Source organism: Macrotis lagotis, chromosome 4 (genome assembly GCF_037893015.1).
Source record: "Macrotis lagotis isolate mMagLag1 chromosome 4, bilby.v1.9.chrom.fasta, whole genome shotgun sequence".
In the NCBI taxonomy this organism is placed as follows: domain Eukaryota; kingdom Metazoa; phylum Chordata; class Mammalia; order Peramelemorphia; family Peramelidae; genus Macrotis; species Macrotis lagotis.
The window spans coordinates 124,099,842-124,127,083 of record NC_133661.1 but is presented as its reverse complement, the minus strand read 5'-3'; the positions used below and the strand labels follow the sequence as shown (position 1 = coordinate 124,127,083).

The 27,242-nt window shown below is 33.4% G+C and overlaps 1 protein-coding gene across 1 annotated transcript in view; it reads right to left on the bottom strand.

The window, feature by feature from the left end:
- Positions 1-27,242, bottom strand: part of CTSH (cathepsin H) — a 51,212-nt gene that overhangs the window by 1,164 nt on the left and 22,806 nt on the right. Inside the window, exons 7-11 of the mRNA XM_074234037.1 lie at positions 24,169-24,224; positions 6,219-6,300; positions 6,062-6,130; positions 3,544-3,650; positions 2,644-2,769 (exon numbers count right to left, since the gene is read on the bottom strand). Of these exons, the coding sequence (XP_074090138.1) occupies positions 2,644-2,769; positions 3,544-3,650; positions 6,062-6,130; positions 6,219-6,300; positions 24,169-24,224 (440 nt within the window). The remainder of the gene's footprint in view (positions 1-2,643; positions 2,770-3,543; positions 3,651-6,061; positions 6,131-6,218; positions 6,301-24,168; positions 24,225-27,242) is intronic.

Below are 27,242 nucleotides of genomic sequence, written 5' to 3'. Positions count from 1 at the left end.
AATGTTGACTCATGTTTATTAAAGAAAGGCAGAGAGGACTATGAAGACTTGTATTGAGTCCTTGGAATGCAGTCTAGATATATGATTCCTAATCTTGGTGGAAATTCCTACTTTTTTTTTTTTAGGTTTTTGCAAGGCAAATGGGGTTAAGTGGCTTGCCCAAGGCCACACAGCTAGGTAATTATGAAATGTCTGAGACCGGATTTGAACCCAGGTACTCCTGACTCCAGGGCCGGTGCTTTATCCACTGCGCCACCTAGCTTCCCCTAATTCCTACTTTTCTTAAAAGGTATTACAAAATTCTCAGAACAAAAATATATTTTAATACACCTTCCTTCTTTCCTCTACATCTAGTAAATCTTATAATAGTTAAGTAAAAAAAAATAGGAATTTTATCACAATTGAATTATATAGTGTCACAAATTACATAATTTCACGTGTTTTGGGTTTCCTATATATATCTAGATAAACTGTTGAGCCGTAAGTCCTAGTGTTGTTTTTTTCCTTCTGCTTTTTCTAATCAGGATCTCACTGATTGCAGGTCACAGATTTTTGGTTTTGGGAAAGTTCTTTGAAGAAATAACATTCAACCTAAGTCACTTTGGCAGGTGAATGATAATCTCTGTTAGGGGCAGAATACAGGAATATGTAAAGATAGGCTAAATGATCTGTCAGACAGGGCTGGAAATTTGCAAGATTTCATAAACACACAGAATTAAAAACCTACATATTAGAAGAGGGAGGTTGTGGTTTCTTAAGCCTGTGTCACAAGGGAGATGTGAAAATAGGGAAACTGTTCTATTTTCTTCTCTTCATAGAAGTGTAACTTTGTGGCTTTCTGCCAGGAAACACTAGATGGGAAAAGAAAGTAACATTCTGGTACATTATTGATTTCCCAAGTTAAGTGCTACATTTTGCTGTATTCCAAGTCAGCTATTTGAATCTTCCTCAAGGTCTCTTACCGTTCAATGTTATTAATTAAAAGTACTAGTTTTGAGTATTATGGAATCTTATTAAATCATCTTAATATGTTCAAGTTCTTTTCATTAACAAAGAAAGTAACTTTTCCTTTTTATGAATCTATTCACAATCTCTTTTCCTAAATGATTCTTTTTTCAATGAGTTATGAAGTTACTAAATCATTAAATAATGCATTTTAATTTTTTATTATTATTTGTTCTGTGTTTAAAACTAATCAACCAAAGATTGGTAGGAATAAAGGTGCCATATTAATATAAATAACAAATCTGAGGGGTGGCTAGGTGGCATAGTGGATAAAGCACTGGCCCTGGAGTCAGGAGTACCTGGGTTCAAATCCAGTCTCAGACACTTAATAATTACCTAGCTGTGTGGCCTTGGGCAAGCCACTTAACCCCATTTGCCTTGCCAAAAACCTAAAAAACAAAATAACAAATCTGGTATGAGCATCAAGCTCATACTTGGGGTACTTTTGCTCAGATGCAAAATAAGATTTACAGTCCTTTATTAAACCAAAACCTTTTATATCAAACTTGTTTCTAAATACTAGATATAAATAATGATGAAAATACTTAAATCTATTCCTTAATAATTTAATAGTAACTTTATTTGAAGTACAAGTTATCTATGCTGTTCTTTAGAAGGATGGAGCTATCTTTGGTGGAGAGGTCTCTGAAAAGGGCTTTGATAAATAATTTAATTATATTTATAAGAGTAATTTAAAGGTAGTTTTGAAATGGAGAGTTACTCAAGTCTTTCAGATAGTTGAACCTGAAATTCAACATGGTACCTGACTAGAAAATTAAGTCACATACTTCCCCATAATACAGTTGGGTTATTACCCAAGAAATGATTGTAGTCTGATAAAAAGGAAAAGTTTTCTACTATAATCCTAATACACAATTAGCTACACTAACAGTGTTATAGGAGACAAGTCCCAGTGAAAAACAAAAGGGCTAGTATTCAGAAAATGTTTCTGAGCTTCATTTCTATATCTATAAAACAGTCATAATCCTGGAAACCTGCCTACTTCCCAAATATTATTATAGTGAGATGACAGATGGGAATCTTCTGTAAAAAATTGAAGGTAATATATATGTACTCTAAGCCACATTTAATGTGGTGATTAAAGAAAGGCAGAGAGGACCATGAGAATTTGCCTTGGGTCTTTGGAATGTAGTCTAGCCATCATTGATAAACCCATTTTTTTTTGCTTGAGAACTGTAAATGAGAATCTTTATGATAAAATTCCCTTCCCCCTTCCCCTTCTATTTTTTAAAAAAGTATTATATTTTTTCTCAATCTAATGCACTTTAAAAAAAATGATGCTTTCTTTCCTTATTGATACAAAGATGGATGCCATTTACTCTCCAATAGTAGGCTATATACTTATTTTTCACAATGAGGTGATGGATTTAGAACTCTCTGTCCTCCACCCCCATGGCAAGTATTTAGGACATCTGATTCAAAGTTACTTGCAATGTTTGTTGACAGTGTAATGGATAAAAGCTAAATGGTTTATTTGGGTATTGAATCTGTGAAGTTAGCTCCTCTCTTCCTAAGTACTAACTAATCTAATTATGTAGGAACCAGGAACTGAAGGAATTTGAAGATTTTTAATCAGCTATAGAAAATTTAGTTAAATGACAATCCAGAGTTCCTTACCCATTGTTCCCCCAAGATGTACCCCAAGAGTTTTTCACAATCCAGTAAGGTATTCCATTTTCTTTTCCATACCCAACTGCAAGCACTGCATGATTTACTTTGTCTGGACTTTTAGCACATCTGGGACTGAAAAATAAATCAAAGGTAAAAGTTTATAAAAGAGCTATATCATTTTTACTATTACTTCCATACTAAAATTCTTCAAATATCTTTGGGATATTCAAAAGGAATTCTGGGGTCAAGATCCTTTGTTAAAGTGAGTTGAATGCAATAAACTTTCATTTGTGCCTTCCATTTATTATGCACTGTGCTATACAAGAATCCTTCTGCTTGTGAAGGGATGCACATTTCCTTAATTACCCTCTTAATAAATTCATATTTATTCTTTTTTTTCTTTTTTTAGGTTTTTGCAAGGCAAATGGGGTTAAGTGGCCTGCCCAAGGCCACATAGCTAGGTAATTTTTAAGTGTCTGAGGTCAGATTTGAACTCAGGGACTCCTGAATCCAGGGCCGGTGCTCTATCCACTGTGCCACCTAGCCGCCCCATATTTATTCTTAAAGATAAATACAGGTGTAATGGAATTCCTAGAATTTAGAACTAGCTCACTGCACATATAACTAGGTTTTCTTTCTTTCCTGTCCTTAAATCTCTTTCATGGGACTTCAAAGAAGTATTGTCAAGTAAACTGGTAATGTGGTCACAGAATTTTCATTGTTATTTTGTATTTTTGGAATTCTAAGTTTCATTGCTGCTCCAGATCCTGCAATCTAAATGTTACTTTTGGCTACAGAATTGACCTCTCTTAGGAATTCATAACAAAATAAGACTTTCAAATGGTTGCTGAAAACTACTATTAGGTGATATTTTTCATTTTTTTTTTTATGTAATGAAAAACTTACTTGGAATATATGCCTTTACGGTAGCTCAGAAAATCTTCAGTCACTTCAAAAGCAAAACTGACAGGGTTATGGTGGGCCACGGCTTCAGTCATAGCTTCTTCATCATACTGGGGGAAAATAATACCCTGAATCATACATTTTATTTTGTCTTTTCTCCTTTGCTTCTTGCTTAAAAATAAGAGACCTAATGATTTACATAGCTGATAAAAACACAACTCAAACTGAAAACTCCCAAAGGAAAGGACTAGCTTTTCCCCTCCTTTTTTAAAAAGGGAAAATAAATACACTAGACACCAGAGGGCATATTTATTTTTGCTTTGGTCCCAAGGACTAGTAATTTAATTATATCAGCTAAATGTGTAGTTGCTTTAATTAATTATACATATTTTTCCTCTAATGGAAAAATGTTATATAATGGGAGTGTGATTTCTGCAAAAACCTGTCTTTAGATTAGTGGATGTCTTAGTTCAATCCAAAGTGAGAGACCATATAAATATTATCTATCACTTTAGAAATGGTATTTTGGATCTTCTCTAATACAAATTGACCAAACTTACAGCTTTATTGAATTTAGGAAGAGGATGAGAGAATTTAGGATTCTATTAATAATAGAATTAAGTTGAAGATGTTGCTTACTATTTCTCTTATTTGATGAAAAAAATCAGAACTGTCTTCCTGCTTCCCTAAGACTCTTGTGAGGTTCATAGAGTCATAGGCTCAGATGTTAATAACATTTGAGACATTGGATACTATCTAGTCCATGGGTCCTTTTGTATCATGGATCTCTTTGGCAGTCTGACAAAGCCCATGTACTGTTTCTCAGAATAATGTTTTTACATGCATAAAATACCTAAGATTACAAAGGAAATAAATTAAGGAAAAAATTTTAAATTACATTGTTAAGATTATCAAAATATATATTTTCAAAAAACAAGTTCATAGATTCTCTGATAATTAGGGACCCCAAACTATTCTAACCTCTTCATTTACAGATGAGGAAATTGAGGGTTGGAGAGATTAATGATTTGTCAAGGTCACAAGTGGAAGCAGAAACAGGATTTGCACACAGATCATATGTCACCAAATCCCAGAAAAAGAAGGGAAAGCAAAATTAACTACAGATTATAATTAATACCTTTCATTTTTACCAATATGCCAGTTAACAAAACTTTTTTTTTTAATTAAATGTAGTATTTATCCACATGTTCCACTCTATAGTCTAATTATACCTGGAAGATGACATCTCAGATTTGTCCAGGGAATCAGAGCTATATTGATTTTCCCTAATTAGATGACTTTTTATTCTATTGTCTTATAAGTATTCAGATTATCCAAGTATCCAGGTAAAATGGACAATAAAAAGTCTATCTCCAAAATGGATTTTTTTTGCCTTGAATTTTTTTCTATTTATCTTTATTAGATGGTTAATTTACACACACACACACACACACACACACACACAAACAAACACACACAAACACACACACCAGATAGGGCTTGAAATAATAAGGAAAGTAGATGTTGATACTATCACCATTTTACAGATGAGGAAACTAAGGCAGAGCTTAAATGACTTTCCCAGGCTCACACAGAAAGTATTTGAGACTATCATATTTCCCTGAGGGGAAAAACAAAAACAAAACAAACAACCAAACAAGCCTAAGTGGAAAATAAGCCCTAACTTGAATTTTTTTGGATAAATGTAATATAAACCCTACCCCCAAAATAAACCCCAATTAAAATCATCAGTTGGACACATTTAGTACATCCATTGTAAATTAAATTATAAAATAATAATATTGATATATAATTAAATATGAATAAATATCATTGGCATTAATACTTAAAATAGATGATAATATAAACTATAATTAAATATTTGTAAATATCCAAGCAGAAGACTTTGGAGGTGCCTTCCAGATGAACTGGAAACTTACTGCCTAATGATCAATTGGAATATAGATATAATACATGAATAATGTTTTCACTTGATAACCTATGGATGGAAAGAAAGCCCCACCTCTAATCATCACTAAGGTAAGAAAGATAAGATTGAAGGTGTTTCAAGTATTTTTGTTCTTGAAACCAAAAAACCCTGGTGCCCACAAGCAGTTATAAGGAAGTGAGTCAATTTAATGCTGCCACTTGTTTTGTGAGGTGGTCAAAGAAGTCTGCTAGTCTGGAATTCATTCAGCACTCACTGTGCTAAAGACATGAAGAACTTCCTTGTTAGAGAGAAGAATAGATTAAATAATGATTTCCCCTAGAATTGATCCCCTGAAAATAAGCTCTCATGTCTTTTTAAGCAAAAATTAGTGTAAGACCCAGTTTTATTTTCAGGCAAATATGGTATATGTGAACTCAAATCTTCCTAACTATACCACTGACACCTACTTACTTCCACTGTGAATTACCATACAATAAATGAAATGACATAACTGAAAGGGAATTTGATCACAGAAACCTCTTTGTACATCACTCCCACAGTATTGTTACCCAGAGATCTTTTTGTACTCACAGCTGTTATGTTGACCACATCTTTGACAGAAGCAATGACTTTGTTTCGTTGGAATTGGCAAGTGCCATCCTGTTCAAAACAGTAACAACATTGAGAGTCAATTATATAGAGTACAACTATTCCAACAATATTATTTTAGATTAGATATTAAGAATACCTTTCCTTTATAAGGATATGTGTCTTCTCCCATAATTCCTTTATTATACATTATATATTCAAAAGCTTGACTTGGGAGACCCCTGTAAAAGAATTCAATGATAAACTTATTATGACTACAAAACAAATTTTTTTGATAACTAGTAATCACTAGTAAGAATTCATACTGCAGTTGATTTTCTCTGAATTAAGTGAAAGTTACAGTATATTTATCTAACTTTTCACATTTGCAAAACACCATTTGTTGATTATCTCAGAATGGAAAGTGAAAGGATGCTTGCCTTCTAACTTTTTTTTTTTTTAGGTTTTTGCAAGGCAAATAGGGTTAAGTGGCTTGCCCAAGGCCACACAGCCGGGTAATTATTAAGTGTCTGAGACTGGATTTGAACCCAGGTACTCCTGACTCCAAGGCCAGTGCTTAATCCACTACACCACCTAGCTGCTCCCTGCCTTCTAACTTTTAATGTAAATACCTATCTATTAATAAAATCATGGAAATAGTGTGTTGCCTTAATTTTCATGAAAGCTCAGTAAACTGAATGGAACCTACTTGAATTCAAAATTCAACCTCAAAACATCTCAAAACTGCTTTTGAGAAAAGAGATTTTATTATGTATTATGGATCCATAATATAAAATTGCTTTTGAGAATTAGAACTTTTTCCCTAGATCTCCCATTGTAATCACCTATTATATGGAGTTAAAGTTAGTTTTGCCCAAATTATAATGTAGGATTGTATTGTTTCAAATCAGAAATTGAAAAAGAGATCCAGTTGTTAAGATATATTAATTTGATAAGGTTCTCATCCATATCCAATGAGTTTTATTATTTTATAAGACAAGAATATCAGTAACTATGCTGTAAGGTAGAAAATACAAATGCTATAAGAAAAGTACAAAAATTTTCTTTGGAGCAGAGAGAGAAGATAACCTGATGGGAAATTGAGAGAAAACTTTTTGAATGGGATAACATATGGATTGGTATTGAGTTTTCTATTCAAAATAGTCAAGTGAATGTAGTTTTCAAAGGAAGCCAGATTTCTCAAATAATCCCTAAAAAAAGAAACAAACCTATCAACATACCAATGAAAAAAAAGAATTAACCAATTTTTTCAAATGTGTAAAACAGAATACTAATAACACTAACAACAGTAGACTATAGAACAATTGGACCAAATAAAAGTACTAGAAATAATGAGAAGAGATATAAAGATATGAGGATGAATATTTCCTGTATGAAAGGTAGAGGTAGATGTTGCATTATGGGCAAAGACTAGGAAGAGAGGCACAATGAGAAGAGGGTATTTCAGCCAAGGAAATAGCAGGAACAAAAGTTGGAAGAACAAAGTTTAGGTATGTGATAGCAGGTAAACTTAGAACATTATATTGAGACTATAACATGGAGGCATTTGAATACTAGGCTGAGGAGTCTGTATCTGATTTAGTAGTCAATGAAGAGATGATAAAAAAAAACTTGAATAAGAGAATGATCAAAGCTGTGCTTTATGAAGATTAACCTGGCAATGGTTTATAGAAAAGATTGAAGAGAGAGCCTAAATCTACATGGCACGTGATAAATAAAGTGCTGAAATGGAATGGTATGAATGGAAATTGAAAAGGGGTTAGGTACAAGAGATATTTTGAGGTAGAATTAATAGGACTTTTCAATGGACTGAATATGTAAGACAAAATAAAAGTGAAAAATTGGGTTTTGAATCTGGATAGGATGGCACCATTAGAAGAAACAGGAAATTTAGAAAGAAAAACTATTTCATGGGGAGGGGGAATTGGTTTTAGACAAGTGTAAAACCAACAATTGATCTAATTCCTTCAGATTTTGTAGCAATTAAAATGAACCAATTCAACAATTAGCTCTTGATTAATTGAGTTGATTTATAACAATCAAGTCAATCTGCTAGAGAGATACAACTCCAAATCCAAATCAAACAATGCTTTCAAAGAGAACCAATGAATTCCTCTGTTAGTGATTCTTGAATACCACAGCTGTGAGATAACAAGGACAAGGGTCTCCAAGACCCTTTTGCCCCTCTGTTGTTTTGCAATACTGCTGGCTCTGTATCTCGGGATGTTTTCATTCTCCTACTTTTGTGTTTGCCCAAGAAGTGGCTCATCCTGAGATAACAGTATATACCCAAACTGTAAGGATAAGGAAGTATGACAAGAATTTGGGCAAGCAACTTTATGATCTTTTCGTATGGTTGGCTGCCACTGATTATCTCATGTGATATGTTTGTGCTGTCCACAGGCATTGGTAAGATATATAGAGGTTAGGGATACTCAATAAAGTGGTCTTTTGTTCCTAGGAAAAGAGGCTCCCGTCTTTCATCCTTTCACTGTAGCTGAGAACAAGTTCTTTGCTGGTCAAAGAACTCAAGGTAGTTGGTGCAGTTTCATTTCATTCCTCTATCTTTTTCAGTAATCAAATATTTGGCTGTTTCTCAAGATAGTTGTTCTCTTCCTTGTTCAATTCATTTCAGCAAATATTTATAGCATGTTGTATGAATACTATGATGGCAAATATATCTATGTTTATATATATGTCACTGAAGGGATGATCATTTCTTTGGAACATAAACAAATCAGTTAAGTAACAATAAAAGATTGAAAATAATTAAGGGTCAAGTGATTATTAATTTTTTATTTTTGATAAACATGTTTTCAGATCAATCATTTTCAGTATGGGGAATTGGGATTAAGAGAAAGATACATAAACGATTTTTATAAAGTGTTCATCAGATTAGGGTTTTTTGGTTTTGTTTTGTTTTTCTTCCTCTGAATGGGGATAGCATTGTCTATAACTGGTCTAATACAGTTGTCCTAGCTCTCTGAACTGCTGAGAGGAGCTGCTTCCATCAAGGTTGATCATCCCACAATGTTGTTGTTCATGTATACATTGTTCTCTTGGCTCTGCTCCATTCACTCAGCAACAGATCTTGTAACTCATTCTACGCTTCTCTAGAGTCTGACCATTTATGCTTTCTTATAGAACAATAATATTCCATAGTATTCAAATACTATAACTTGTTTAGCCATTTTCCATTTGATGGACATCCCCTCAATTTTCAGTTCATTGCCACTACAATAAGAGTTGCTATGAACATTGTGGAATATGTAGGATTTTCCCATTTTTTATGATTTCTTCTGGATACAGGCCTGAAATTGGAATAGCTGGGTCAAAGGGAATGAACATTTTTATTGCTGTTTGGGCATAATTCCATATTGCTCTCTAGAATTATTGGATTCATTCACAATTCCACCAGCAATGCATCAACATCCCAATCCTCCCATAACCTCTCCAGAATTGATCCATTTCCCCTTTTTCTCATTTTAGCCAATCTTATAGGTATGAGATGATACCTCATAGTTGTTTTAATTTGAATTTCTCTAATCAATAATGATTTGGAGCATTTTTCATATGATTATATATAGCTTTAATTTCTTCAGTTGAAAATTTTCTATTCATATTAATCATTTATCAATTGGGGAATGAATTATAACCTTATAAATTTGATGCAATTCTCTACAAATTTTAGAAATGAGACCTAAATCAGAATTCCTAGGGTTTTTTTTAGTTTTTTTTGCAAGGCAACTGGGAGTTAAGTGGCTTGTCCAAGGCCACACAGCTAGGTAATTATTAAGTGTCTGAGACCGGATTTGAACCCAGGTACTCCTGACTCCAGGGCCGGTGCTTTATCTACTGCGCCACCTAGCCGCCCCCTAGAATTCCTAGTGTTGAAGATTATTTCCCAGCTTTCTGCTTTCCTTCTGGTTTTGGCAGCATTGATTTTATTAGTGCAAAACCTTTTTAATTTAATATAATCAAAATCACTTATTTTGCAGTTTATAATGTACTCTAATTCTTGTTTGGTCATAAATTTGTCCCCTTTCCATAGATCTGATAAGATAGAGAATCTCTTGGTCTGTTAATTTATCTGTGATAGTACCTTTTACATCTAAATCCTGAACCCATTTTGATATAGAGTGTGAGATGTAGGTTTTTGCCTGTTTTCCAGTTTTCCCAACAAGTTATGTCAAATAGTGAATTCTTATCCCAGAAGCTGATGTCTTTGGGTTTGTCAAAGAGTAGATTACTGTAGTTATTTTCTGTGGTTTCTTTTGAACCTATCCTAACCCACTGATTTATTATTCTATTTCTTAACCAGTACCAGTTAGTTTTAATGACTGCCGCTTTATAGTATAGTTTTAGATCTGGTAGAGCTAGGTCACCTTCCTTTACATATTTTTTCATCAGTTCTTTTGCTATTCTTGACCTTTTGTTGCTCCAGATGAATTTTGTTACTATTTTTTCTAGCTCAGTAAAATAGTTATTTGGTAGTTTGATTTGTATGGCACTGAATACTAATTTAATTTGGGTAGAATTGTCATTTTAATTATATTAACTCAACCTAACCATAAGTAAGTAACATTTTTCCAGTTATTTAGACCTGACTATTTGGGTGAGAAGGACTTTATAATTGTGTTCATATGGTTTGTCTTGGGAGATAGATTCCAAAATATTTAATATTGTCTATAGTTACTTTAAATGGAATTTCTCTATCTTTTGCTCTTGGGTTTTCTTGTTCATATATAGAAATGCTAATGATTTATCCTGCAACCTTGCTGAATTTGTTAATTGTTTCAAGGAGTTTTTAAGATGATTTTCTTAGGTTCTCTAAATATACCATCATATCATCTGCAAAGAGTAAAAACTTTGCTTCCTCATTGCCAATTCTGATTGCTTCAATTTCTATTTCTTCTCTTATTGCTAAAGCTAGCATTTCTAATACTATATTGACTAGTAATGGTGAAAATGGGCATCCTTGTTTCACCCCTGATTTTATTGGAAATGCTTCAAGTTTATTCCCATTACATATATTTGTTGATGTTTTAGATAGATATTGCTTATGATTTTAAGGAAAACTCCATTTATTCCTAAACTTTCTAATGCTTTTCATATTTTGTATTTTTTTATTTTGTCAAAAACTTTTTCATCATATATTGAGATAAAAATATGATTTCTATTGGTACAATGATGTTGAGTGTTTTCCTAATACTAAACCATCCCTGCATACCTGATATAAATTCTACCTGATCATGGTATATTATCCTAGTAACAACATGCTGTAGTCTCATTGCTAATCATAGGGAGATTGGTCTATAATTTTCTTTGTCTGTTTTTGGTTCTTCCTGATTTAGGTATTAGCGTCAGTTGGTATCATAAAAGGAATTTGGCAGACTTTCTTCTATTTTTTTTTTTTTTTTTTAGGTTTTTGCAAGGCAATGGGGTTAAATGGCTTGCTTAAGGCCACACAGCTAGGTAATTATTTAGTGTCTGAGACCAGATTTGAACTCAGGTACTCCTGACTCCAGGGCCACAGCATCACCTAGCCACCCCTCTTCTCCTATTTTTTAAAGCAGTTTATGTAGAATAAGAATTGTTTCTTAAATGTTTGGTAGAATTCACTTGTAAATCCATCTGGACCCAGAGACTTTTTCTTAGGGAGTTTATTGATGGTTTCTTCAATTTCTTTTTCCTGAAATGGGGTTAAGAATTTTATTTTCCTCTTCTGCTTATCTGGACAGTTTCTATTTTTTTGTAAATATGCATCCATAACTCAGGTTATCAAATTTATTGGTATATAGTTTAGCAAAGTAGGTCCAAATTATCTCTTTAATTTCTTCCTCATTGGTGGTTAGGTCACCCTTTTCATTTTTTTGATACTGGTAATTTGGTAATCTTCTTTCCTTTTTTAAAATCAGATTAACCAAAGGTTTGTCTATTTTATTGGCTTTTCTATAAAGCAACTCTTAGTTTTATTTTTGAGACCAATGGTTTTCTTGTTTTCAATTTTTATTAATCTCTCCCTTTATTTTTCAAAATTTCTAATTTGGTATTTAATTGGGGGGGGTCTTTAATTTGTTCTTTTTTTCTAGTTTTCTTAATTGCATTCTCAATTCATTGCTCTCCTTTTCCCCTATTTTGTTCATATAGGCATTCAGAGATATAAAGTTCCCCCTCAAAACTGCCTTGACTATATCCCATAAATTTTTGTATGATGTATCATTAATAACATTTTCTTGGATACAATTATTCATTATTTCTATTATTTGCACTTTGATGCACTCATTATTTAAAATTAAGTCATTTAGTTTCCAATTAGTTTTTGGTTTATCTTTCCATGATCCTTTATTGCATATAATTTTTATTGCATCATGGTCTGAGAAGTGTTTAGTAATGATATAACTTCATTACCAATGGTGCCCTTTAAGAAGATGTAGTATCCTTTCTTATCCCTTTTAATGAGATCATTTTTTTCTTTTACTTTATCTGAGATCAGGATCACTACCCTGATTTTTTCACTTTAGCTGAGACAAAATATATTTTGCTCCATCCTTTTACCTTTACCCTGTGTGTATCTCTCTGCTTCCTGTATTTCTTGTAAATGAAATATTGTAGGATTCTGGTTTTTAATCCATTCTGCTATGAGCTTCTGTTTTATGAGACAGTTCATCCCATTTACATTTTACAGTTAAGATTACTAATTCTGTATGTTCCTCCACGCATTCTCCATTTATGTTTTTTCCTTTCCTTTTCTTATTCCTCCTCATCAAAGGTTTACTCCCTTTCCACTTTAACTTTTCTTTTAAAATTTAACTTTCAATTTATTTTCACTTTTACTTCCCTTTTCTCAGTATCTTCTTCCCTTCCCCATAACCCTCCTTCCCTGTAGATTAGGATAGATTTTTAAAACCTAGTGGAAATGTATCTTATTCCCTCCTCTGGACCAAATCTATTAAATAGAATTTACAAAGTGTTCTCACTCTCCCTTCTTTCCCTCTAAAACTATAAATCTTTGTGCCTCTTCACCTGGTGTTATTTATTGCTCAAGTACTATTAATCAGGTATCATTAATCACAGTTTGATTGCTTGCTAAGTAGCATTGTCTCAAATTACATCGAATTATAATTATAATCATTTTTTGCTTTACCTATTTTCGAGTACCCTCCAAGAATACACCATCCTCCTCATGAGCCAAAGTATCATCCAAAACCAACATTTCTTGTATTATTTGTATCCCTCCCCCCAGGCCTGGAGATCTCACCTGAGAACTTTACACATGTTTGTAAGTTACAGAGACACTGACTCAGGACTACCCAGTTTATGATGATCTCATCAGACAAAGTCCTATGCTTTGTCAGCACAGTAGAATTAAAGTTGGTCAAAGGATGAGACACTTAATTTGAGAGTTAACACCCCTGCTTTTCATCAGGGCTTTTTTAATCTCAAACATAGTGATATCATCTTGGACCTCTTCAATGGAGAGACAAGACCCAACTATACCCATATTCTGTAAATCCAATCTCTTCAATTATCCTAAGAGAAGTAAAGTTCTCAAGAGTTATAAGTGTTATAGCTTCCCTTTTAGGGTTGTATATAATTTGATGTCCTTGATTAACATTTGTTTGTTTTTTCCTTTCCCTTTTCATTTACATTTTAATATATCTCTTGAATTGTGTATTTGGTGAGTGAATTCTCTGTTCAGTTCTGATCTGTTAGGAAATTTTGGAAATTCTCTATTTTGTTGAATATCCATCTTTCCCCCAATAGTAAACGCTGAATTTTGCAGGGCTCTCCAATATATGATATTCCAGGTCCTCCAATCCTTCAGTGTTGAGGCTGATAGGTCCTGTGTGACTCTGACTGTGTTTCCTTTGTATTTAAATTGTTTCCTTTTTGCTACTTGCAGTATTTTCTCCTTTATTTGAGAGATCTGGAATTTGGCTATAACAACCCTTGGAGTTTTCATCCTGGGGTCTCTTTCTGGGGATTCTGTGTATTCTTTCAATGGTTATATTTATTGTCTTCTTGATCTAGGAGATTTGAACAGTTTTCCCTGATGATTTCCTGCATAGTTTTCCTGGTTCTTTTTTTTTAATCAAGGCTTTCTGGTAATCTCATGACTCGTAGAACTCTTCTCCTGGATCTATTTTCCAGGTCACTTGTTTTCCCTAAAAGGTGCTTTATGTTTTCTTCAATTTTTTTCAGCCTTTTTATTTTGTTTGATGGAATCTTGTAGTCTTGTAGATTCATTGGTTTTTATTTGTTCAACAATTTTTAGGGTTTTATTTTTTTCAATTATCTTTTGTGTTTCCTTTTTAAAGGTGTTAATTCTGGTTAATTTTTCATAATTTTCCTGCATGACTCTCATTTCTTTATTCCATTTCTCTTCTTCCTCTCTTCTTTGGTTTTTTAATTCTTTTTTTAAGCTCTTCAATGAGCTTTTGGATTTGAGTCCAATTCATAGACTGTTCTGAGACTTCCTCTGTGAATGATTTTTCACTGATTTCTTATTCAGATATGGCATTGTCATCATCTTTGTCTGTAAAGTAGTTTTTCTATAGTGAGTGCTCTTTTAGCTTTTTTACTCATCTTTGTTGTTATAACTCTGCTCCTGGGTATAGGGAGTATAAATCCAAACTTTTTTTTTTTTGGATGGGGCTTGGGTATGATCCCTGGATTGTTGTTGGCTAGGATGTTGCCTTTCAGTCCAGGCCTTGCCTTTGGAGAGGTTTGTTTTCTCCTTTATGTCCAGATTCAGACTGGTTTGTTTGTTTGTTTCAGTGGTTTGTTCCAGACCCAGTCCTGTCTTTTATCCCAGGGTTCCTAGGATTCAGAGGTCCCATATGGACCTCTGCTGTTGTTAAACTGTCGGGATCTGGATTGCACTACGGCTGAAAGCCTCCTGCTGGCTTTCCCACTTCTACCTCCTGGGCTTTACTTCCCCCTTTCCCCAAAAGAGACAGACCACTGAAGATCCTCTGCGATGTTTACCATTGAAAACTTCTTTGAATCTTCTCTTTTTCTTGGTGGGATCTTTAGCTTGAATTAGCTTGAATGTCAGAATAAAGGCTTCATTTAGCTTTGATAGGGAAAAGCTCTGGGAGCATGTTAGCTTCAGGCCCTCATCTTGGTTAAGAAGTCCACAAAGTGATTATTATAAATGATATTCCTGTAATGGTTGGAGTCTGAATTTGGATAAGAGAAGACTGATTTCAAATCCTGACTTGCTCATATACTAGTTATATGACTCTGGGTAAGCCATTTAACTTCCTCAACCTCAATTTCTTCATCTGTAAAATAAGGATAATAAAAGCACTAGTCACATGTTTGTTACTAGGTTCCAATGGAATAATATATGTAAAGTACCATGCAAATTGTAAAGTATATAAATGCTAGCTATGAAAGGAGAGGAAGGAGAGAAGTGAAGCATGATTGGGGCTTTCCTGAAACTGAGTTGTAATAATTAATTCATTTTGGTGGGGCTTGAACTTTGACTATTGGCCAAGAAGTTCAGACAATTCTGTAGGCAACCAAGAGAAACTTGATTTTTTTTTTTTTTTTTAGGTTTTTGCAAGGCAAATGGGGTTAAGTGGCTTGCCCAAGGCCACACAGCTAGGTTAAGTGTCTGAGTCCAGATTTGAACTCAGGTCCTCCTGACTCCAGGGCCGGTGCTCTATCCACTGTGCCACCTAGCCGCCCCTACACTGTTGATTTTTAAACTGAGGAGGGACGGGAGAAAAGTTATGTTTTTTAGACTTAAACCTCCAGTGACATTGAAAGATGGAATGTGAAGAAACAAAACAGAGGTGAACCAGTTCTTGTTATTCAGTAATTCAAAGTCAGCAAACTAAATTGAGCACTTATTATGCAGAAAATCTACAATTGTCTAGACAGGAGTGTGGACTGTGATGGTTGAGGGAATGGAAAGAAAGCTAGAGGCAAATTGAAGAGACTAAAAATAATTCCCCCCCCCCCCCAGGTACATGTAAAAACAATTTTTTTTAAAGTTTTGAGGTGAAATTCTTTCCTTTACTCCCTCCCTTCCCTTGATCTGGTAACCAATCTGGTATAGGTAATGCATGTGAAACATTCCTTATTAGTCATTTTGTGCAAAAAGACTCAAATAAGGAAAGAAAGAAAGAAAGAGAGAAATGGATTGCTTTAGACAACACTATTTCTTCCTTTGGAGGTGTATAGCATTTTCCACCATGAGTCCCTTGGGACTGTCTTGTATCATTGTATCATTGAGAATAACAAGTCATTCACAATTCTTCATGATATAATATTGCTGTTACTGAATACAATATTCTCCTCACTTCATTTTTTAATAGTTCATGTGAAGTTTCTAGAAGTTTCTGAGATCCTGCTTGCCATTTCAAGAATATTCCAATCCAATCACATACCACAACTTGTCCAGTTATTCCTTAATTGATAGGCATCCTCTCAATTTCCAATTCTTAGCCACTACAAAAAGAGCTGCTAAAAATATTTTTGCATAAATGGGTCTTTTCACTTGTTTATCAGTGGTATTTGCTGGATTAAAGGGAATGTCCTTTGGGCATAGATCCAAATTGCTCTACAGATGGTTGAAATAAGTTCAGAACTCCACCAGCAGTGTATTAGTGCCTCAATTTTCCTACATTCCCTCCATCATTTACTGTTTTTCGTATTAGTTAATATGATAACTGTGAAGTGGTACCTCAGAGTTGTTTTAATTTACATTTATTTAATCAAAGGTGATTTACAGCATTTTTCATATATTATAGAGTTTTGATTTTTTGTTTGAAAAGTATTTGTTAATATCCTCTGACTATCAATTGTTGAATGACTTGTATTCTTATAAATTTGATTCATTTATCTATAAAAGAGGCTTTTATCAGAGATACTTGTAAAATCCCCCTGCCCCCCAGTTTTCTGCTTCCCATCTAATTTTTCCCCATCTAATTTTGATTGAATTGGTTTTGCAAAAATTTTTTAATAATCAAAATTATGCATTTGAAATTTTTTAATCCTCTATATCTTTTTGGTTCTAAATTCTTCCCTTATCCATAGATCTCACAGATCTTTTGCTATTCCATATTTTCCTATTCCATGCTCTCCCAATTTGCTTGTGGTATCACTCTTTATATTTTAATCATGTTTCCATCTTGACCTTATCTTGGTGTCCATTTGAGAAGGTGGTCTATACCTAGTTTCTTCCATACTGTTTTTTAGTTTTCCTAGCAATTTTTGTAAATGATGAGCTTTTGTCCCCAAAGCTTGAATCTTTGGGTTTATCAAATGGTATATTACTATGTTACTTATTCAATCTTTCTTTTTTTAGCTTTTGCAAGGCAGTGGGGTTAAGAGACTTCTTCAAGGTCATACAGCTAGGTAATTATTATGTGTCTGAGACCAGAATTGAACCCCCTGGATTCAGACCTCCTGAGTCTAGGGCAGCAGTTCTCTATCCACTGCACCACCTAGCTCCCCAACTATGTTACTTATTACAATGTATTGTATATCTAATCTATTCCACTGATGCACCATTCTATTTCTTAGCCTGGATGAGACAGTTTTAATGATTACTGCCTTATAAGCAATTTGAGATCTGGTTCAGCTAGACTATCTTCCTTTAATTTTTTTTCATTGATTCCCTTAATATCTTTGACCTTTTGTTTTTTCCAGATCCAATTTTATTATTTTTTCTAGCTCTATAAATTTTTTTTTTTGTAGTTTGACTGCTATGGCATCGAATAAATAGATTATTAGGTGAAATTGTCATTTTTATTGGATTGACTTGGCCTACCCATGAGTAATTAATATTTTTTCAGTTGTTTAGATCTGACTTCATTTACGTGAAAAGTGTTTTTTGGTAGTTGTGTTTATATAGTTCCTGAGTTTAACTTGGTAGGTAAATTCCCAAGGATTTTATATTGTCTATAGCTATTTTAAATGGAATTTCTCTTTCAATTTCTTGCTGCTGGAATTTGTTGGTAATATATATATAAATACTGCTGATTTATATGGTTTTATTTTATCTTACAACTTTGCATCTTTACATCTTACATCTTCACAACAATTGTTAATTGTCTCAAATAGTTTTTAGTTGACTTTTTAAGATTATCTAAGTGTGTCAGCAAATTATCTGCAAAAAGTTTTGTAACTGCCTGTTCTAATGCCTTCAATGTCTTTTTCTTCTGTTATTGCTATAGTTAGCATATCTAGTTCAATATTGAATAAAAGTGATGATAATGGGTATCCTTACTTCACCCCTGATTTTACTGGGAAAACTTCTTTATAGGGGAAAACTTCTTTATAGATTACAGATAATGCTTCCTAATTATTTTAGATAAATATTATTTATCACCTCAAGATAAACTATTTATTTCCAAGGTCTCTAATTTTTTAGTAGTAAAGAACGTTGCATTTTGGCCACAACTTTTTCTGCATCTATTGAGATAATCATATGATTTCTATTGGTTTTGTTATTGATATTATCAATTATGTGGATAGTTTTCTTAATATGCCTGGTATCAGTTCCTGGTATCCTGGTATCAATTCTACCTGGTCATTCTTATTATATAAAAATTATAATCTTCTTGCTAGTCTTTTATTTAAAAATTTGCATCAATATTCATTAGGGAAATTGGTCTATAGTTTTCTTTCTTGGTTTTTGCTCTTCCTGTGTTAGGTATCAGCACATTATTTATGTTATGAAAGGAATTTGGTAGATTACTTTCATTTATTTTTCCAAAAAGTTTATATAGTATTGAGATTAATTGTTCTTCAAATGTTTAGTAGAATGAGCTATGTTTATAATAAAATCTATCTGGTCCTGGGGATTTTTTTTTTCCTTAGGAGTTCATTGGTGACTTGTTCAATTTCTTTTTTCTAAGATTGAGTTATTTAAGTATTTTATTTCTTGGGGCGGATAGGTGGCGGAGTGGATAAAGCACCGGCCCTGGAGTCAGGAGTACCTGGGTTCAAATCTTGTCTCAGACACTTAATAATTACCTAGCTGTGTGGCCTTGGGAAGCCACTTAAACCCATTGCCTTGCCAAAAAAAAACCCTAAAAAAAATTATTTTATTTCTTCTTCACTAGTGGTGAATTCATCCTTTTCATTTTGATATTGGTAACTTCTTTTTTTTTTAAATCAAATCAACCAAAGGTTTATCCATTTTATTGGTTTTTCCCCCCATAAAAACAACTTCTAATTTTATTTATTAGCTCAGTGGCTTTCTTCCAGTTTTATTAATCTCACATTTCATTTTTAGGATTTCTAATATGCAGTTTAATTAAGTATATAAAATGTGTTCTTTTTCTAGTTTTTTTAGTTGCATGCCCCATTTTCCAATCTGTTCTTTCTCTATTTAATTAAGAGAAATTTAATTTCTCTAATTTAATTAATTTAGTGTTTAGAGATATGAATTTTCCCTTAGTTGTATCCCCTAAATTTTGGTATATTGTCTCATTGTTGTTATTGTCTTTAATATAATTATTGATTCTATGATTTGCTTTCTGACCCACTTATTCTTTAGGATTAGTTTTCAATTAATTTTTAACCTATATTTTCATTGTCCTTTATTGGTTATAATTTTTATTACATTATGATCTTCAGGATACATTTAAATATTTCTGCTTTTCTGTATTTGATTGTAAAGTGTTTAATGCTCTAATACATTATCAGTTTTTCTGTAGGTGCCATGTACTACTGGGAAAAAGTTATATTCCTTTATATTCCCATTTGGTTTTCTCCAAAGATCTATCATATCTAACTTTTCTAGAATTCTATTCACCTCCTTAACTTCTTTTTTAATTTATTTTTTGGTTAGATTTATCTATTCCAAGTGTGTAAAGTTGAGGCCCCTTAATAGTAACATTATTTTCTATTTCAATCTTTTTTTTGTTTTTGCTAGGTAATGGAGTTAAGTGACTTGCCCAAGGTCACACAGCTAGGTAGTTATTAAGTTTCTGAGGCAGGATTTGAACTCAGATCCTCCTGACTCCAGGGCCAGTGTTCTATCCACTGAGCTGCCCCTTTCTATCTCATTCTTCAACTCATTTAACTTCTTCTTTAAAAATCTAGATGCCATACCATTGTATGCATGTTTATTATGCATATATGAAACCTTTAGCAAAATATAGTTTCTTTCCTTAAGTCCCCTAATACTTTGATTTTGTCTGAGATCATTTATTGCTACCCCTTTTTTTAAAACTTTAGTTGAACTGTAATAGATTCATTCTGCTTTAGCCCCTTACTTTTATTGTGTCTGTCTTTGCTTCAAATGTGTTTCCTTTAAACAGTATACTGTAGGATTCTGTTTTTTAATCTATTTAATCTATTTTTAATCTATGTCTGCTTCCAATTTAAGATTGAGTTCATCCCATTCATAGTTAGTTATGATAATTAACAGTGTATTTCTTGCCATCCTATTTTCCCTTTTTTTTCTGTTACCTTTTACCTTGTCCCTTCTCACAAGGATTTTACATCTGACCAATCTCCCTGTCTTTTATCAGTCACCCCCTTTTATTCCCCATGCCCTTTAACTTCAAAATAGGGTAAAATAGATTTCTATATCAAACTGACTGTGTATATTATTTCCTTTTTCAATTCTGATAAAAGTGAGAAGAAAGTGAGTTGGGTGACTTTGCGCAGCCCTCTCTCACTTAAATCCAATTTACTTGCATGACATCACTGATGTCATGGTTCTCTTTTAGAACAAAGGACAAACAAGAACAGCTTTTTCACAACTCTTTTATGTCAGATAATTTACCCTACTTTATCTCCCTCTTTTCTCTTCTCCCAGTACAATCTTTTTTCTTACTCTGTAACTTTTGTTTTTGGATATCATCCTATTATAATAATCTCAAACCTACATCTTCTGTCAATTATACTCCTTCTCATTGCCCATATAGTAATGAAATTCTTAAGAGTTACAAATATTATCCTCCCATGTAAGAATATATGGAGAGACATTTTGAAAGAAGAATTGTGAGGACCTGGCAACTGATTGGATACATATAGAAGTAAAGGAAGAGAGGAATCAGTAGAAAAAGATTTTTTGTATACAAAAATATACATGTAAATATATATGTAAATAATGTACATATTTTGGTGACCGAGAATGATGCTGCTACTACTACTGACAAAAATTGGCATGCTACAAAGGACAGACAAGGTACGTGGTTTTTTGGAGTGGGGAGGGGGAGGTTTGTTGAGTATTACAGAAATCAGTAGGACAATAAAAGTGGAAATTTCTTATAGGCAGCTATAAAGAATATGGTGTTGAGAGCTCTAGAGAAGTCAGGTTAGGAATACATTTTGGAAACCTTGTAAAATTTTTTTTGCATGCTATTTAAAAAATATCTAGGGATAATGTATAAGGCACCATCTTTTCAGTCAAGAAGATATAAAGTTCAGGTCCTGACTCATGCTTATTTGTGTAAAGGCAAATCACTCAAACTCTGAGGTATCACTTATGATTATAAATATCAGATGAGATGTAGAGTTTTTATGCTTCATTCCTTAGGTACTTAGAAGTACCCTCTGCCTCCTGGGTCAATCTCTTTGAATGGATAGCTCCTCCCAGAAACTCTTATTTAAGAAGAGTATCCAGTCCATTCCATGTCTCATTTCTTTCCAGTACACCTCTTCCTCTAAAAATCTCTCTCTTTATCATCCTTTTAGGTTTTATTTTGCTGAATTAGAATGAAAGATCCTCCAGGGCAGAATCTACCTTTCATTCTACTTAGGTTGCATTCTTTGGTACATTTGTTGTTGTTATTGTTGTTCAGTTGTGCCCAACTCTTCATGACCTCAGGAACCATAGCATACCAGGCCTTTTGATTCTCCATTATTTCTAGAAGTCTGTTAAAGTCTATATTCATTGCTTCCTTGACACAATCTATCCATCTCATTCTCTGCTGTCCCTTTTTTCTTTTGCATTTGCTCTTTCCCAACATCAGTTTTTTTTTTCCAACTTGGCACATAGTAAAGCACTTAAAAAATTCTAATTGACTGACCGATCAATGAAATTACATGACAGTACCAAAAACAAAAAACTCCCCCCAAACCATAAAAACCTAAACAAAATACAAATCTTTTATCTTTGTATGCTCTGTAAAATTATTTCACATGCCTTAATCTTATCAAATAGGTAAGTCTGGCTACACATGAGTGTTATTCTTATTTTACTGAAGAGGCAACTAATATTCTAAAATGTTAAGCGTTTTGTCCAAGTCATACATATGACACTTTGAAAGAGGTGAGACTAGAAACAAAGCTTTCTTAGTTTACAGTACAGTCCTTTTACTTTGTTTTTTTTTTTCAAAGCAATGGGGTTAAGTCATTTGTCCAAGGTCACATAGCTAAGTATTAAGTGTCTGAGGCTGAATTTGAACTAAGGTCCTCCTGACTCCAGGGTCAGAGCTCTTATCCACTGTGCCACCTAGCTGCTCCCCCATTTTTACTTTTTTCAATTAACTTTTTTTTTACTTATTTTTAAAAGTTTTTTGTAAGGCAATGGGGTTAAGTGGCTTGCCTAAGGCCACACAGCCATTATTAAGTGTCTGAGGTAGGATTTGAACTCAGGTACTCTTGACTCCAGGGCCGGTACTCTATCTACTGTCTCACCTAGCTGCCCCTTTTTGCAATTAACAAGAATTTCTTTTTATCCCTTTCTATCTAACTTAGGAAAAATAAAAGAAACATAATTCTTGTAGCCAAATGTACATTATCAAGTAAAACAAATCCCCATAAAGACCATGCCCAAAAATATATTTTACATTCCTTTTTTTTATTTTTTCAAGGTCTGTATGGTCATATAGGCTTTGCCTGAGGTCATACAGTTAAGTAATTATGAAGTTCTGGATTTGAACTCACATCCTCCTGTCTTCAGGACCAATACTTAATCCACTGTGCCACCTAGCTGCCCCTTTTATTCCTTCTAACCTGCTTCTGGTGGGGGTAGCATATAAAGGAAGGCTCCCTTTGTAATTCAATACTAGTTTAGATGATTGCTTTCAAGTTTATTAAAAATTATATATATACATGCATGTGTTAGAAGACAACTTGGTGCTTATTAATAAAACTAATATTAATATTTACCCTTGTAACAATAAAGGAAATCAATATACACTTGGAAGATAATTTATTTTGGAATTCTTGGGCAGAGTGATGCTCCAGATGCTGCTATGGATTGTTCTATAGCAAAACATCCATAATTCAGAATTATGGAGAATAAGTGCAACTTAATCCAAAAATGAGAAATGCCAAATTCAAAAAGAACTTAGATTAATGTGAGCCCAGGCCTTTAAACATTCTCAGTTTGTCTAAGATGGAGCCCAATGTATTCCCAACCACATGGGTCAAGCAGAAGGTTTGAGAGACTTCAGCAAGAGGATAATTGTGGGATTTGAGTGAATCACACTGATTCCATTTTGTGACTCAGTTCTGGGATTAGTCCAGTTTCCTTTCTATTCTATTATGAATTTAGACAAATTTCTCTGTCTTGTGAGAAAACTTTATTCAATTGTGGGAATTAGGAGAAAATCTTATTGTATTGTTTGAACCTAGCCCTGTATATGGCTGGGAAGCTAGACCACTTCTACCTGCTATTTAGAGACCCTTAATTAAGAACTTAGGTTATATTGATCAGAAACTTCGTCAGATCCAAAAATTGATGCAAGGAGTTTTCTTACAATATCACTTCTCAAGCAACTCATATGTTTTATCTGAAAACTGGCCTAGTACTCATAAATCAGTTGCTGTTCCTATGTTCCTTTGATTGTTTTCAGGCACTTGGGGTGGGGTGGGTGGGATACTTTTTTTTCTAAATTCAGGGAATTATACCTTTTTACTCTCCCCTCTCTCAACTTGGAAAGTCCTTCCTGTATTCGGGTTCCTGGTCTTGGTTTGTTGGATGATTGCCACATACAATAAATCAATATGCATAGAAACTTGAGCTTTTGTTTCTTCAGTCATTTCATTTTTCACCCTCCATAGACGCCATGTTAAAAAAACTAGGTCTGTTCATAAACAATAGATTGAAAGTGATTCATGAAAGTCTTGTCTATTTAGGAATTGCTAATTCAGGCGTGACTTACCCATTGCATCCATGATTGTTAAAATCCTGAGCACAGTCCACTAGTTGTTGTTCTGCCTAATGAAATAAAAATGATTCCAGTGAATTTAATTCAGAATCACAATAATTTGGAATCAAATACATACTATATTTACATATAATAGATATGCTAGCAGATCAGATTTATGACAATAATAATAATAATAATAATAATAATAAAAATAATTGTAGCTAGTATTTATATAGCACTTTAAGGTTTGTGAAGTGCCTTATATTCAATCTTTACAACAGCTCTGAGAAGTATGTTTTATTTTTAATCCCCATTTTAAAGATGAGTCTGAGAGGTTTAAGTGAATTGTCCAGGAACTCATAAATAGTTAAGTGTCTAGGGTAAAATTTGAATTCAGATCTTTCTACTCCAAATCCAAAGCTCTATTCAGTATCTGCAGGAGTCAGAATTCCTGCAGGCAAAATGAGTAACATCAAACTAGATCAATATGTAAGTGGGAGTTGTTTGACAAAATAAATAAAAATACAGTATAACATAGATAATGTTAATTTGTGGCTTTCTTAGCTGATATATAGCCACTGGGAATACAGTTCTATTTGAGTTTGGCATGATTGCCATTATGCTTCTTCTTTACCTGTCAACTACTCACCAGGACGAATACTAGGTAAATTGATGGAAATGTCTGAAATATTTACATTGTCTTGGTTGGTTGGTTGATTGTTATTCTTTGTTTTCCAAACAGACCAAAATGACATCATTATGTTGGAGTCAAGTTACAGAGTGTTAGACATGTAACTGATCAGACTGATATGATCTTAGAATGCTTTTACAGCAGGTCAAGCACAAATAGACCATGTGAACATTTGGGGTGGATTCTCTAAATTTGCACATCTTATGTTTCTTTTGTCTTAAGCATATAATTATGTTTTCTTCTTAGTACTTGGATGCCTTATACATTCATGTAAGGGTAAAATAAATAGATAAAATCTTATTAAATGAAGGATCTTTGAAATTGGAATCTTTAAAAAAGTAAATCATTTTATTTCAATTAATGTTTTTATGGGTTTTTTGAGGTAGAATCTATTTACTTTCCAACTTTCTACCATGTGTTAAATGTAGAGTTTTTACTTTCTTTCTTCCTTTTTTTCCCCCCTGGGTATTCAGATTCTTTCCAACCTAAATATAACCAAAAGTTCAGTGGCTTCAAGCCTTAAGCATCTGACTTCCTATCACCTTCTAAATTGGGTTGAGTTTACTTCAGTCCTAGATCAATATGATTTTATATTATTCTTTTTTTAAAGCAAATTAAACCATCAAGAAGCAAAACTTTTAAAATGCTCAAACAATACAATGACTATATAGAAACAAACTTAAGTTCCTAGCTTTCTTCAACACCAACTCCCACAAGAGTCCTTTCTTGAGACTTTTCCCGATTCCCCCACTACCAATGTCTCTTCTACCCTACCACAAAACTGTATATATTTTGAATTCATATGTGTAAGTGATATTTCCCCTGACAGAATGTTAAGAGTCCTAGAGGGCCAGGACTGTTTTGTTGTTTTTGTTGTTGCATTGTGCATTGCCTAGCGATATGTCTGGCATTATTAGGTGCTTAACTGATTGATTGCTAGAGGTATCTATGTTGATTACTGATTACAGATCTGTTGAAACATTGAAGTGATGGTTCTTGTTACTGTCAAGATCTATAAGATATATAATTGCTTTGGTATAGGCAACTAGTAAAGTATAAAAAACTTCTCAGTTTTGGAAACTCCTTTGGTCAGTAAATGATTTTCTTAAGCTCTTACTAGTTGCTAAGCACAGGGGATATAAATATAAAAAACAAGCTCAAAAGCTTGCATTTTAAAGGTAGAAACAATACTTAGGAGGGGAGGGGTGGCCAGGCTGAGGTTCTTTGGCCCAGAACATTATAGGAATGAGGAGTGGAGCCAAAGTGAGAGTAGATTGAAACATCCTACGTAGGAATACCAGGAACAAGGCAAACAAAATTGATATGACCATAGTTCACTATTCTAGAACTGGAGTGGAGGGAAAGTTTGAAGGGCATATCTACTGATTAGGTGGGGCTAGGTGGTTGGTGAAGATGGGGAGCAGTGGAGAAGAGATATATAAGGAAGGAGGGAGTGAAACAAACTTAGTGAGGACTTCCTAGAGAAACAGTCATTAATCAGGAAAATGGACTCCAGAGCAAATGGATAACTGTTCTGCAACTTCTATTCTTAGAGAGTTTTCTGGAACACCAAGTAGTAAAATATCTTGCTTAGGGTCAAAAAAGACAATATAATAATAATAATAATAATAATAATGATAATGATGATGATGATGATGATGATGATGATGATAAACTAGCATTTATATAATGCTTTAGGATTTGCAAAGTATTTATAAGTATTTCATTTTATCTTCTCAACAATCCTAGGAAATCGTTGTTATCATCCTTATTTTATGGATGAGGAAATTTAGACAGAGGATAGGTGACATTGTCTAGGGTCAGACAATTAGTGTCTAAGGCCATATTTAAATTCAGATATTTTTGACTTCATAATAAATGAATGAATGAATGAATGGATAATAGTGATATTTAATATTTATATGGTACTAGCAATGTAAAAGATTTATTAAAGGTTTTATAATTATTATCTCCTTTGATCCTAACAACTATGGGAGATAGATGATATTATCACCCCCATTTTACAGATGAGGAAACTGAGGCAAGCAGAGATTAAATAACTTGTCCTAGTGTCATGCAGCTAGTAAGTATCTGAGGCTGGATGTGAACTTAGGACTTCCTGACTCTAACCACTAACACCACCTAACTGCCTAGCCTAACTGCCTAGATAGTATATCTTGGAAATAGGATTTGAGTCCAGATTTTGACTATGAGTCTCTACTTCGCCTTGTTTTCTCTCCCATATTACCTACATAAGGACACATGGTTATTTTTGTTCTACTTTCTTGATTATGTATCATTTTATATACATCTTCTCCCAGTTCTTTGTATCCTTCATATTTGTTACTTTCTTATATTGTAATAATGTTCCATCATATTCACATACTATAATTTT